Here is a 13,077-nt window from a genome sequence, read left to right as displayed (position 1 = left end):
ATATATATAGTTTTCGGTATAACAACAAGAAAAACGAAAACAAACATGATGTTCAAAAGCGACTTAAGATAAAAATTATAACTCATATGTGAAGGAGTCATTTAGACAACGAAGCTGAGAAAAAATGTCTGTCTTGCAACAGAATAGACTATATGACCGCGCAAACATCCTCGAAAGACATTAGTTTATGCTGCCTTATTCTTCATTATAGTGATGATAAGATATTTCAGATTTTGCAAACATGGGTTGACTTGGACTTTGAGTCTGGGATGACAAACGTTGGCAAAAAAATTACATCATTTGTCAGTTGCATTAAATAAGTGGTTTATAGGTCCTATGCTGCTCTATAAAAAAAATTCCACGGTAAATAGAGAAAGCACTTCCAATAGCAATTAATTGGCAATTAACCCCAGAATTGAATGGTGCTTCATTCCTAAGCATAGGTTCCGTCGTTTAGAAAAATGGCTGCCCATCAAGCCCCATCTTCCTCCAGCTACAATTTAGGATAATGGCGACACAATATGAGCAGCTGTCTGATATAGACATTAAAATCAATAGCCTTCCTAATAAAGTTTCCATCATTTCTATTAAAAAAATCTGCAAGATGAATCTTTATATAAAATACGTCCAAGTTGTCTTCATTAGGCAAATCATAGCTATACCTAACAGCTATATTCACTTATACTTTTCTAAGCTCAGCTTTGGGTGCTTGTTGAGGAGAGCGCATGACGATCTAGAAACCACTAAATACAGTGAGACTTCGGTCTCTTTATTCGCAAATCTAACACGGATTTGTCACTGACTATTGATATAGTTAAGGACAGTTGAATTTGATCAGAAACGAACCATATTTTCAGGACAAAGCTTCGGGTTAAACCCTCTTGCGGGGGTTTCCCAAATTAAACCATATGCGCTATTGCAAAAAAATGTTGATAATCAAAGAACGACTACGTTTCTGTATAATCAGTGAAGCACCTTTGCTGTTCCATCCATTCGGCTTATGACGCTAGCCACTTAAATCATGTTGCGAGCCCTTGGGTAGCAGCGCCTTGTGAGCTCTAACGAACAGCTTCAAAAGTACCTCTAACAGTTGGAAAGGAACTTGCGTCTGGCAAAGGAGATGAACTGTAAAAGCAGAAAACACCGACATACCGCATGGATGTATGCGCGTTACTGCCCACCTTTCACTAAACTGGCTTATATTATTATATCTCCTCCCACATGGAAACCCCAACAATTTGTTACGGACAAGCAAGGCAGACTGTTCGTTGTTTCAAGTTCACAAAAAAACTGTCATTATAGAGTAGTTGAATTTTACCTATTGACACCTTCTATACTCTACGGATGTTTTCTATTCTATCCCGGAACCCTAAATATGGCTGTCTACAGCTTATTCAACTTACCGAAGGATAGCTGATTTGCAGGAATCAAATACGGGGTCTTTGTTTCATCTGGCCGACCCTGTGTTGGCTGGATGAGCTAAGCAACAAAAAAGTGAGAACTAACATTGATCTACGTGTATACTTAAGGTTAGTTAACATCTATCTACAGAAGGTGGTAAATGTTATACGAAGCTTCGTAGTAGAACATACAAAACTCGTACGGAAATCTCATAACGTCTTGCGCAAAAATTGTAAACCTCGAAAGTATACTAATTATGAAAAAGTGAATAGAACTTAACTTATCCATAAAATTTATTCCGCTGTGACAGAGAGCGCACGGTTGTGCACGTGCCAGTTCATGCTTACTTTATAAATAGGCCGAGATATTTATGGTGGGCGTTTGGATAATGTATGCAGGTTGAAAAACCCTCTACAGAGTATGTGAGCCGACGAAATGGACCCTGGTTTTCTAAGTACTTCACGTGCATACAGCAACAGCGTAAAAACAACAATTCGACTTTTGTTCGCAGTGTTTCAGCCAGTATTCTACGCTCGTAAGTCAAGAAAGCCCATCGTGCAGACTTACATCGCTGATTTTAAAGCTTGCCTCTGTAGACCGGATACGATGTTCGTGAAAAATAGATTACTGTCAATTTCGCCATAGACATCCTGCCGGCGAGGACTCGTTTTCATCGAGCGTTGATGATGATACCAACAAAAATAATCACATGGGTTAGATCCATGTTGTACCATATATGGATGTAGCTGCAGATTCGTGAGAATACCTTCAAGGGATCTCCTTCAAGGTACTACGGTTTTCGTCCATACATCATCAAAAATCTTACATGGTTACAAAGCAAGATATGTTAACAGGTTTTCTATATAGAAAACTATCTACCTTCTATATTTTCTATATAGAAACGATTCTCTATATAGCAAAATAGGCACAGGAAACTTCCCTCATCTTGAATCAAAGTAGGAAAAACAGTAACATGCATAAATTATGTTTAATTGTGTTTAAAGTACCACTTTAAACTATATTTAATTAGAGTTAAACTTTCATAGTTTTTGATCCCAGATTGTCTATACCTTTTAGTTTAGTAGGGTTGAGTTTTCAAGAAGCGTACTTGAAAAAAACATTCGAACTCTAGCTCTACTGTATAATGGTTACAACAAATGGACAACAATATGCCGTTTTTAGTCTCATAAATAATATACATATGAATGGAAAATACAGAACGTTGGCAAGGTTTACTTACTGAATAAATTACCTTAATTCAATATTTTCCGATGCTACTAAACAAAATAGCGATTTGTCAGCACAGCCGTCTAATTCGTAAAACCTTCGCAATCCTAGTTCGCAAATCCTAGTTTCTACTTCAACCCGTATGAGGAAGAGATTCTTCAGAAAAAGTGGGAAACCCATGACGGAATGAGCTAATTTTGAGTCTTCCGGTGATACTTTGCTGTGATACGCTTCTTGCCTATATTGAACATATAAAAAGAAACTGTTATCTGTTGAAAGTCATGTTGCACGACGTCGAATTGCGGTTCACTCCACAAATTCCGTTGGAACGACTTTGTTAGCCGATAATATTACCTGAACTTGTTCACGCGTACAGGATCACAGTGACACGAAAGAGGTTTTACATTTTATGTAGGAACAGCTTGTTTTTGCATTACCTTCGATGCTAAAGCATGCAAAATGCAATGCAAACAGAAAGCTTGTAGTTAAGTAAGCTGGCAACAGATAGATATGAGCTCAGTTTAACGATCAGCTCTGCAGAGAACAGTTGCTAAACAGATGGATGACATGCGCAAGGTTTAGTGCTGGTTCCATGTTTTAAAATTAGATTGAGCATCGGTGTCGTAACGTCATGAATAGATGATTCAACAGGAATAACAACAGCTTTCCATTGATATCTGATGAAGCAAACCACGAGATGTTCGCATTCAAGCTCGTTTCGCCTACTCGCAGCGAGCCACATCAGCAAAACAATCTGGGAAAATGGGAGAACTGACAATTGTGAACAGAAAGACGGCCGACCCCCTTCATGACTTATGCTCCGAAAACCTTTGGCCTCTGAAGTCTGCTTAAAACTCTCTTGCGGTATGTTTAAACGTAAGTATGAAAACTTCAGGGAGGAGACCACCCTTCCTGTTGATTCAGATAAATCGATTAAGCATACGCAATATGACTAACTCTATCATTGTTGTTGCTTAAAGAGTGGTATGTTCAGATCCTAGCCGTTCTTCAAAACAGTGCAGTATATCTGGAAACTATTCGTATATAGGTATAGAGATCATAGGTTTTGAGAGATGTTCTCGCTTCTGTAAAATATGAAAACTGCAATGGTCTGTAGCAAGACGTACTTCCACGCCTCCAAGCGCATGAGGTTGGCGAAATTGAACCGAAGGGGTATGAAATATAAAGAGCAAACGCATACGTAAAATATCACTATGGCTGTACACTAGAAAATACATTTCCGCTGTGCGGAACGTCACTGTTTTTATAAAGACATTGTGTTATAAGCTAGAAATTATACGCTTCATTCTTTGCGATACTACGTCTGGCGCGATACAGTGTCTTACCCTCAAGGTCATGTCATTTAGCAGACTCTAAACAAAGATGAATCATCATAAATATGTGTATTGTTAAGATATAGAATGCTAAAGACGGGAAATTACCAGCATATGGACGACTATCTAAATGTAGTTTAACGATTCATAAAAACCAGGTCACACTTTTATTAAACAACAACAACTCTGACAATCTGTGGTCGCGCCATTTGCTACCTGGTCTTTACGCTCGAGTTATGGCTCGCCCTGAAAACGTAATAACTTGTGATATGTCCATGATATCTGCATCTGCCGTTTTTCAGTATCACCGTGTTATTTGTTCACTCCCCGTTGGAGGAAAGAGGTTCATGCTTTTGTCGAACATGACATAACCTTCAATGTTCACGATAAAATCCGTTAAGAGGTCATGCTGTAGTATTTTATTTATTCATTTGAATTTACTAATTCAGTGCGACGTGCAGATATAAGAGAGGCTGACAATGATGCTCCACCAGGAAGATTCATCTTCACAGCCTGAGTGTAATACATTTTCTATCGTTGCGCAAAAAAATTACCATAGCGTACATCTGGCGGAGTGCTACATGAAAGAACACAGACCGTATGAAATAAAGGTAAGCGGACAAAGACCCAAACACTTTTCGATTAATCGCAGTCGTAGGCGAAATAAGACGTAACGGTAATACAGTACGTGCAGATTAAACTATTCTTAGGTCGTTCGGCATCAAGTGTGAAAGGCATGCGTTTTATGTGTCAAGACGACACTATTTCTCGACATTGTGTTTTTGTATTTAAAATGCACTTGTGGTCTCTGAAATCTAGGGCCATTTACGCGAATGTTGTCGCTCAGCCTTTCAACAGGCGAATTGTCACGAGGCATGAACATTCAAAAATGCGCGCGCTTTACGAACGTTAGCTTTATGTTCAAATACAGCGGTGGAAATAGCTCGTCATATAAATTTGTTATTGTCGACCGCGCTTACACTCTGCGCAGGACATCGGACACGGGATCGATTACTAGCTGGCGTTACCATACGTTATTGGTGTGACTATAACTTGCCCTAGCTACCATCTATATGAGCCGCACACAGCCATATGATTATATAAGACGGCGCACAAGAGAGCAATCGTGGCGGTCAGCTGAATATAACCGACGATAAAAGACATGATAAAAGTTAAGCCCCGGTCAGTAGTTTGGGCGCCAGGATGCGACTAACCCTTCCATTGTCTACATCGTTGTATTCATTCCCGATTTCGGAACTTGTCTAACTCGTTAGAATAACTTACCAATCATTTACCTTATATTCGATGAAGCTTCTACCATTAGAAGTAACATGATCTGTTGGTTCAAAAAATTTCGGGAGGGAAATTTTCAACTCGAAAATAAGTTTAATAGAAGACCTACCGCGAAGCGAGTGTTGAGAGGTATCGAAGAAGCCGATCTATCTCAAAGCGCATGCGTGTTGGCGCTCAGTTTCGGTCTATGTGAAAATGCTTTGCTTGTTCTTCTCAGGCAAATTAACCAAATAAAAATATCAGGAAAAATGCCTGCCCCTTGATGATTTGAATGAGGGTCAAAAACAGAGGCCTAGAAACGCTTATTTCTTTTTACTCTAGCGCTGACTTGTAGTTAAGATAGATCCTCTATAATGATCGTCAACGACGGGCGAATAGCATTTAACCGGAAGGACAGTAATGCGTATGTTGTCCATTAGAGTTCCATGACTCCTGATTTTCTGACTACAGCTGAAGTGTACTACTAACTTGGGAGAAGTTTCATTAAGGACCCAAGTTTAATGGACAGAGACACTCGACCAGTGGCACCCGACAACTTCACCTCGCAGGCATCGCGATGGCGAAAATAAAAAAAGTTTCTTTCTCATCCGTCATACTCGCTAGACATTGCTCACATTGATTATTACTTTTCCAAAATATTGATATCTTCGTAATAGGAAAAGTGCTCAAGCCTCGACATGAGGTAGAATCTACTTTCCGATACTTCATAGACTCGCGAAGCCTATACCTCTACAGCGACCAAATAAATTTAGGTTAGGTTAGGTAACAATGATGCATTTATCTATCGGAAATAAAATAACTCTACTTACGCAAAAAAGTTTGAAAAATTAAGGATAACCATGTCACGTTTACTGTGATCATGGGAACGTATTAAAAAATTATGCACGGAACTCCACTGGGGCCTGCAAGCGAGCATAGTGTCCAATCGCTATGAACCCTTTTGGAAGTAACCGCTCATACGATTTTTTTGGAAAGGGCCTTGATAACGGTAGTTTCGCAGCTAGAGATGGGTTGCTTTAGGGCTAATTCCCTACTTCTAAGATCAATGCAGTTAAGGCAAATGAAAAGCTTATAATTATCCATGATTCAACGGGTTGACCGCACTGTTTGTACCATGTTCCCTAAGGTTCTCTCCTAGGCTTCGCATGCCTTTTTTCAAGCCTCAATGTATATACTCAACTGTCTGGAAGCGCAGCAGCCGATATATGGCTATAAAGGATTCTTTGTGTGGAAGGTGAGAAATACGAGTTGGCCTCGCTATAAATGTGTATCGTGCAGCAACATTAGATTAAATACAAGAACATCTTTCCGGGAAAAGCCTGACGGCGTTCTGTTAACTAGAAATGTGTGATTTTGCATTATCTGTTTCAAAAACAATATTATACTATAAACAATTTCTTAGTCTTAGAATTTCTCTAGTTTTAGTAGAAAAAAAAAGCATCATTACTACTTTGTTGAAATAGTAGACCGATAGTTGCATTTTTATTTATTGAATTAACTGAATGTCGGCCACTCTGCCGATTAGCGATGTATATCAAAGACGCGCAATCCGTTTATGTATTTTTGTTATGAACTATAGATCAACGAACGCGCTCCTACAATTTTTCCTACAATTTTCACATCTATTCTTCCGATTCAAACACTTACCAAAGTGCTGTCTTGACCTTAACAACCTCACCGATAGGACCAAACGCCTATTCCTACTCGTCAAGTGATTCTTTCGTTCTGGGTCGTTATGATTTGATATCAGTTAGCAACGTGTGTCAGCCGCATCGCGTGAGTGGCCATGGCACGTGACAATGAGAGGCAATAGGCTGGAACTACGAGCACGAAGCTGATCGTGCCTATGCTACATGACAACACAAGACGATGTTTACGTCTATCTGTTCCGATTGGCGACCTGCTTGGATCGTACGCAACGTTCTACCGTTTTTAACCGTCACATGCACGGAATGGCACGTTATCGCAGGGAAGGTGTCGACTACAGTTAACGAATGAAACTGGAGTTTGTTATTGTTGCGGTACTTGCTCGATGAGAACGCCTTGTAGACGATTCGATCAAACGTTGACTGAGAATTATTTATACAGATAGATAGATAGGGCTATCACTAGGCGCATTTATTGATAGCTTTCTACACGCGTGTTCCATCAACTAATTACTACTACGTTTATTAGCATGTTTCGATACGTAACGAAAAATTTATATCTATGTAAGCATTCTACGGCTATGCCAAATTTCATAACACAGACACATAGCCATTAGGAAATAAACTGTTTGAAACATAAGTGAGATTCGAGCGAAACGATTTAAATTAACGTAATGTGAAAAAATCAACAATTTTACATAATCTGCTTTAGAGGTGAAGCGTTTTCGTGTCTTAAACTTGACACAAAACCGTAGTTTTGCGGTAGCTTTATTCTAGGCTTCGTAGATGAGGTAAGTTTAGGTAGCTAAGCAGAATCCAGCGCGTAGGAAGTGGGATGTTTTGCGAGGTGCAATGCTGCGGCAACTTAAGTTAGTTACATGCATTGAAGTGCAATGCTTGAAAGGCAGTCTGAACAACCATTGGTTACATGTCACTGAAAGCGTAACTCAAGGTGTAGGCTTATTTGTAATTCGTCCCTAGAGTCGATTCAACCTCATGCCTGGGTCATCTCCTGATGATTTTATTGTGTTGGGTAGCACTTTTATTCAGCGAATCTCAGCCCACACTTGCGTCTTACATAGTTGCAGTTTCTAGTCTTTGACAGCCATTCTCGTTGCTTTTAATTAGAGTATCGGAAAGGTAGAGCTGACCCTTTTTTGGTTTGTTTAAATTTATTGCTCATATTGTTAGGAAGGAACAGTTGACAAACAGATGATTTTTAAATCATCCCCCCCCCCCCCCCCCCACACACACACACACGCGTTTAAATATAATCACCTGTTTGCCAAGACGTAATCGTCGAAGCATCCTTGTCCTGTTAGGCGTAGCTGGCGTCCAGCGGTGGGATAAGTGTGGAGACCTTTCGAGCCCTTGCGAAAGAAGGGATTTGCTTCGAATGCTGCATTTGCTAATGGAGGAGCACATTTCGATGATTCTGAAGTGGTGCAAAAATGCCGTAGATTTCTTCGAAATAATCAAAGATTTACTTTTTATAGGTAACAGTATTCTCATTTAATAGGTCATGTTAGCCACTAAAATAAAGCGCATCGCAAAAAAATACGGTCTACAAGTAGATCGCACTGAAAAGTTGTGCAGGCATCTGAAGTGTTTAGAGCCTGCTGATTTCGCGAAGCTCAACGATAGCTTCTTCTGTCTGCCTGACAAAACCGATGGAGGCTTTGCAATGATTGAGTTCTTCTGATTTCTTCATTTCAGATAATCCTCATGTATCTATACCCACTCGTTTCCCTGAGGCGTTTCTTGCTCCTTTGAGTCTCAAAAGAGCAACGTAGCCCATGTAAACGACACAAGGGGCCTGTTAAAACAAGTTGCCTCATCCCTACAAGGCCACTTTCTCAGGTCTATGTGGTAGATTAGGCTTTTTATAGACCTATCAAATAGACATTTTCTTCGTTTTAGAAATACAAACTTTTCGAGCGCACCGCGGATTTTTCCACGGATACCAAGTAGATATAGAATGGGATATATCGTAGGATTTTCTCGAAAGTCACAAGCAAATACGGCAGTTTAGCCTTGCGCTGGGGGCCTCCTACTTGTATTGTATAACAGAGCTGTAAAGTGGCGTCTACTGGAATTTAAGCTCAGTGACGTATATACATAAATACCCTAATGGTTGATAGCCGAAAATAGCATAACAGCCTTAGAAAACACAAAAGGGTCAACGCGACAGCTTCAGGGCCTTAGATACATTTATACTTTATCTTCTCGGTGTGATTTCTCCTTTACGTATGTAATTCACATATAGGAGGGCCATTGAGACCTTCTCCAGTCTAGCTGAACTTACCATGAACTTGTCGAGTCAGCTAACTTCGAACACACCACGTTTGAAGAGCACAACAGGTTGCACCGCTTCCTTAAAGGCCACGGCCCACTCAAATATCAAGCGGCACGTTGCTACTGATACTTGCAAAATAGTGCTTCCCCATATCTATCTGAGCGGACTGTGCTCTTTCTGGTTCCACAACCATTCGAGAGTATTCCACTCAAAGCAACGTGAATGAGAAATGAAAATTTGAAGTATTTCTATGTGTCCTAAAACAACCCGCTTCGTTTACGCAAGACCTCTGCTACCGTTATAACTATTCTGGTTGTTGTATATATCGCATGGGTGAGCACGCAAGGGTTTTTTTGCCTTGATGGTGAACCCTTTGTCATACGCCATGTAAACGACTTGGCAGGCAATGTCAATAGTATTCAAGTTTTGCGCCCAACTCGAACGAAATTCAGCCTATCGCGTGACACATATAAACATAAGCAGAGGCCAGGCTATTTCTTGTGTAACAGGAAATTGACGGTGACACATGCTTTCGCCAAAAATGCGATGACTTGGGTTTCACGTCTTTCTCTACCGGGGCGGTGATCAACTTTTGTGTTTGCGTCCAGTATGTCGACGAGTGGAGGACCAAAACTCAAGTAGCGTTGACGAACTTTTAAAACCCACCACCGCTTTCTGCAATCTTCTATAAGTCCCTCTGCGGTTCGCACAAGTAAACGCGACAAGACCACGTGAGCTAGCTCGAGTCAGAACGATTTCATCCAAGCGAAGTCTTCATCCAGTAGTTCTTAGGATTCACAGCACGTTTAGCTGTGATCAGCTGAATAGAGTTATATGCCCTGACAGTATATCCTCCAGTATTTGATGGATAGGTCATGAGTTAGTCCTTGTAAAGCAGTCTCAGAGGGAAGAAAATGCAATGCTTTTCAGATATCAACATTGTTGAATTGTCGGGTGTCGTTAGACAAGAAGATGGCTATGGAGGTCCTGTGTACCGTGACTTTCACCTGGATATTTTGAATAAGTGTCTCAAGTTTTGCGTCCGCTATTGTCTGGCCATCCTGCCAGAAAACAACGTCACTATTTCAATATTTTCTACGCGTCTATATGTTAAGAGCAGAAAAATTCGACAGAAGCGCGCGAGTCCCATTAGTACAGACCAAGTGTAGTATGTACTATATATCAACTAAATGCGATTAAGCTACCCTCCGGAGTTTAGCAGTCCGACATGCAAACATGTAGTACGTATGTCTATATATAATCATGTGGTACGTGAAAGGTCCCCAAAGCTTAATATTACACACAGATTACCGTTGTCGAAACGAACACATTGCGTAATCTAAGAGACTGTAGTATATGAGGCCATATAACGTTCGCGTACATAAGGTAGTGACGAATTAACTTTCCTACGCAGGACTGACGTATACAAAGACCCGTCTCTACTGTGACTGCAGTACGTAAATTTTTTTTATTGTCACAGTCACCTCTCGAACGTGTTCCCTTGCACGGCAACACAGGGCCATCGAGTATTATTATGAGCCGACAGCGCATGCAGCATACGACGCCCATTGCTCATAGGTGGTTTTTAACAAACATCAGAAGTTTGTTAAGTTCAAATCATGCTGTGAGATATATCCTTATGAGCTTTCACTATTCAGAGTAATCTTTAGAACGATCGTTTCTATATCGATTATAGTCGATGTAGACGTTCTATCTTCGATGAGTTCGGTCAATAAGGCACCCTATCGAATCCACTATTTGGTTACGGCACGACCGTGCGCAATGAATTCACTTACAGTTTACCAACTCGGTGAAATTGCCCAAACGAGTCGATGCACATAGCTTATTCGCCATGTATCTCTCTGGATCCTACTATATGTAGAAAGATTTGACTGGTCTCCACCATACCCGGGACGATGGTTTCCCGTCACATTTTGTGGTCCAGGTCCAAAACTTGAGGTAGGCCCATGTTGTCTCGTGCGATATACCGAAGCGATCTCTTACGCCAGCATCGAACGTAAAATTATCAACGATACCACTGTTGTTGTTGATGATGTTATAGTATACCATAAACCATCTCCACTAGTTCTGTGTTTAAGTTGGCCAGCTATAAAGAGACGCTTCTATAAAGCGCTATCGTTACTGTCGATTTAGTAAGTATTCGGTGAATATGCAATTATAAGTTCAGAAGTAAGTAAATTATGGCACAGTTGACAGGCATAACATCATCGGAAAGTTATGCAGTACATAGTGCCAGTGTGATACAAAGACGAATCGTATTCCATAGACCTAAATGTAACGTGCAATAATGTGATTTTGTTTTTATATAATCTCATAGGTATGGGCATAATTCGAACGAGGGGCAAAAATTGTTTGTGTTCTTCCTTAGCTTTTGTATGGCATGGATGCACAAAATACTCAAAAGGTCACTAAATCCTGTGAGAGAGAAAGCCTCAACCTCTGATTTAAGGTAATTTTTTATCATTTCAATTGACATATATACAATGCTAGATACCAAGTTATTATGTATGTATAAATAGACGTATAGGTATGCTTATTAATACAATGCATAATCCTAGAATCCTTACAATATAGAAATCCAGGAACGTTGCAAATCACTGCCTTCCGGCTAGCTAGGGGTAGCATTACACCTTCTACATACATGCATTCCAAACCTTAAAAGCAGAACGGTGCAACGCGGCATTTAGTACAGTAACCGCGTTTATGTTAATGTACGTGGGGAGATGCGGTCCTCGGCTTGCAATCTATATCAGTCCAACATTTTCAACGACCTCAGCTCCTCCACCAAGAAGAGGTTCGTAGTCTAGTCTTCCTAAACCGCTTTTTCCTTTTACAGTCCTCAAGAGTATTCATCGACATTTTCATCGTCGTCTTCCTCCGTCGTGCAATAAAATCTCAGCTCGAACGTGACTCCAGCGCCGAGCTCCATACGTCCACCAGGCTGCTGTCCCACTACCGAGTCTACCTTGATCCGTGGCACAAGCAGTAGCAGTAGCGGGTAGTTTATTAGTCGTATGTACCGGACGCGCGGAGTGGATTTTTAGACCACATACCCGAGTAGGCGCTTCTACTCGACCGCCGTCGTCCTGGATCGTCGGCAGGGCCGGCAATAGCAATGGTTTCAACGGCGCCAGCAGGATCGGCTCAACAGGATCAACAACAACAACAATAATAATAAGCGCAGCAGCACAGCAGAAACGCGCACGCCTGGTTTCACTCGATCTGCGCACGTCGACTGGAATGAAATGATGACTCTCGTGATATCCTTGCCTCCTCCCCCACCTCTATCCCTCGCTGAACCTGTTTTACTTGCTCGAGCCCTTACAGTCGCGCTTGTTCCATTTCCTAGAGACGGAAGTGTTAGACGTCATAGTATCATAGCGAACGTGTGGATACGAGGTCAACGTATTCAGCCGACGTCTACATCTAATAGCTAGCCTCGTAATCCGGCAGGTAGCGAGACATTTGCGGAACTGCTTAATCACCATCGTTGCTCTGATGGATGGTATGAACCAACTAGCTTATACGATTTCCATTTAATGTGGCTGACGCTCCCGCTAACACTGGCGCACTCAATGCCGCTGCCTGCCTCCGCCGGTTCTACAAGCACCACAATATGCGACGACGGTACGAGTAGCTGAGATACGATGTATAATAGAGTTGAGTGCACTGCATATAGGTTCCTTTTGAATGTGGGTGCTTGCGTCTGCTGCTTAGCAACATGGTCAATCGGTGCTTGCTTATTCGTCTGCCTGTCTTGTGGTGCCAGGGGGCTAAAGTAGCAGTAATTTTCGTTCATCTATTATTGCTATTTATGTTTATGATTACAGCGTTGATCCAGCTGTTGTTGCCATTATTG

General features: G+C 41.1%; 1 protein-coding gene across 10 annotated transcripts in view; it reads right to left on the bottom strand.

Annotated features, from left to right (window-relative positions):
- The window catches only part of LOC111255438 (uncharacterized), a 20,111-nt gene extending 7,170 nt beyond the window's left edge, over positions 1–12,941 (bottom strand). Inside the window, exons 1-5 of one of the 10 annotated variants that reach the window (XR_015326518.1) lie at positions 6,903–7,968; positions 2,642–2,866; positions 1,969–2,064; positions 1,404–1,479; positions 976–1,125 (exon numbers count right to left, since the gene is read on the bottom strand). Coding sequence is in view for 2 of the 10 variants with exons in the window: in XM_086987253.1 (XP_086843379.1) it covers positions 1,007–1,125; positions 1,404–1,479; positions 8,180–8,413 (429 nt within the window). In the remaining 8 variants the exon portion in view is untranslated. Of the gene's footprint in view, positions 1–975; positions 1,126–1,403; positions 1,480–1,968; positions 2,891–6,902; positions 8,021–8,179; positions 8,685–11,872 lie in introns of those variants that run through there. The other 9 variants (XR_015326521.1, XR_015326517.1, XR_002675475.2 and 6 more) reach the window with 9 other exon arrangements.
- Positions 12,942–13,077: the final 136 nt, after the last annotated feature.

Source organism: Varroa destructor, unplaced genomic scaffold (genome assembly GCF_002443255.2).
Source record: "Varroa destructor unplaced genomic scaffold, Vdes_3.0 BEIS01000001.1, whole genome shotgun sequence".
NCBI classification, from domain to species: domain Eukaryota; kingdom Metazoa; phylum Arthropoda; class Arachnida; order Mesostigmata; family Varroidae; genus Varroa; species Varroa destructor.
This window is presented reverse-complemented; position numbering and strand designations above follow the sequence as displayed.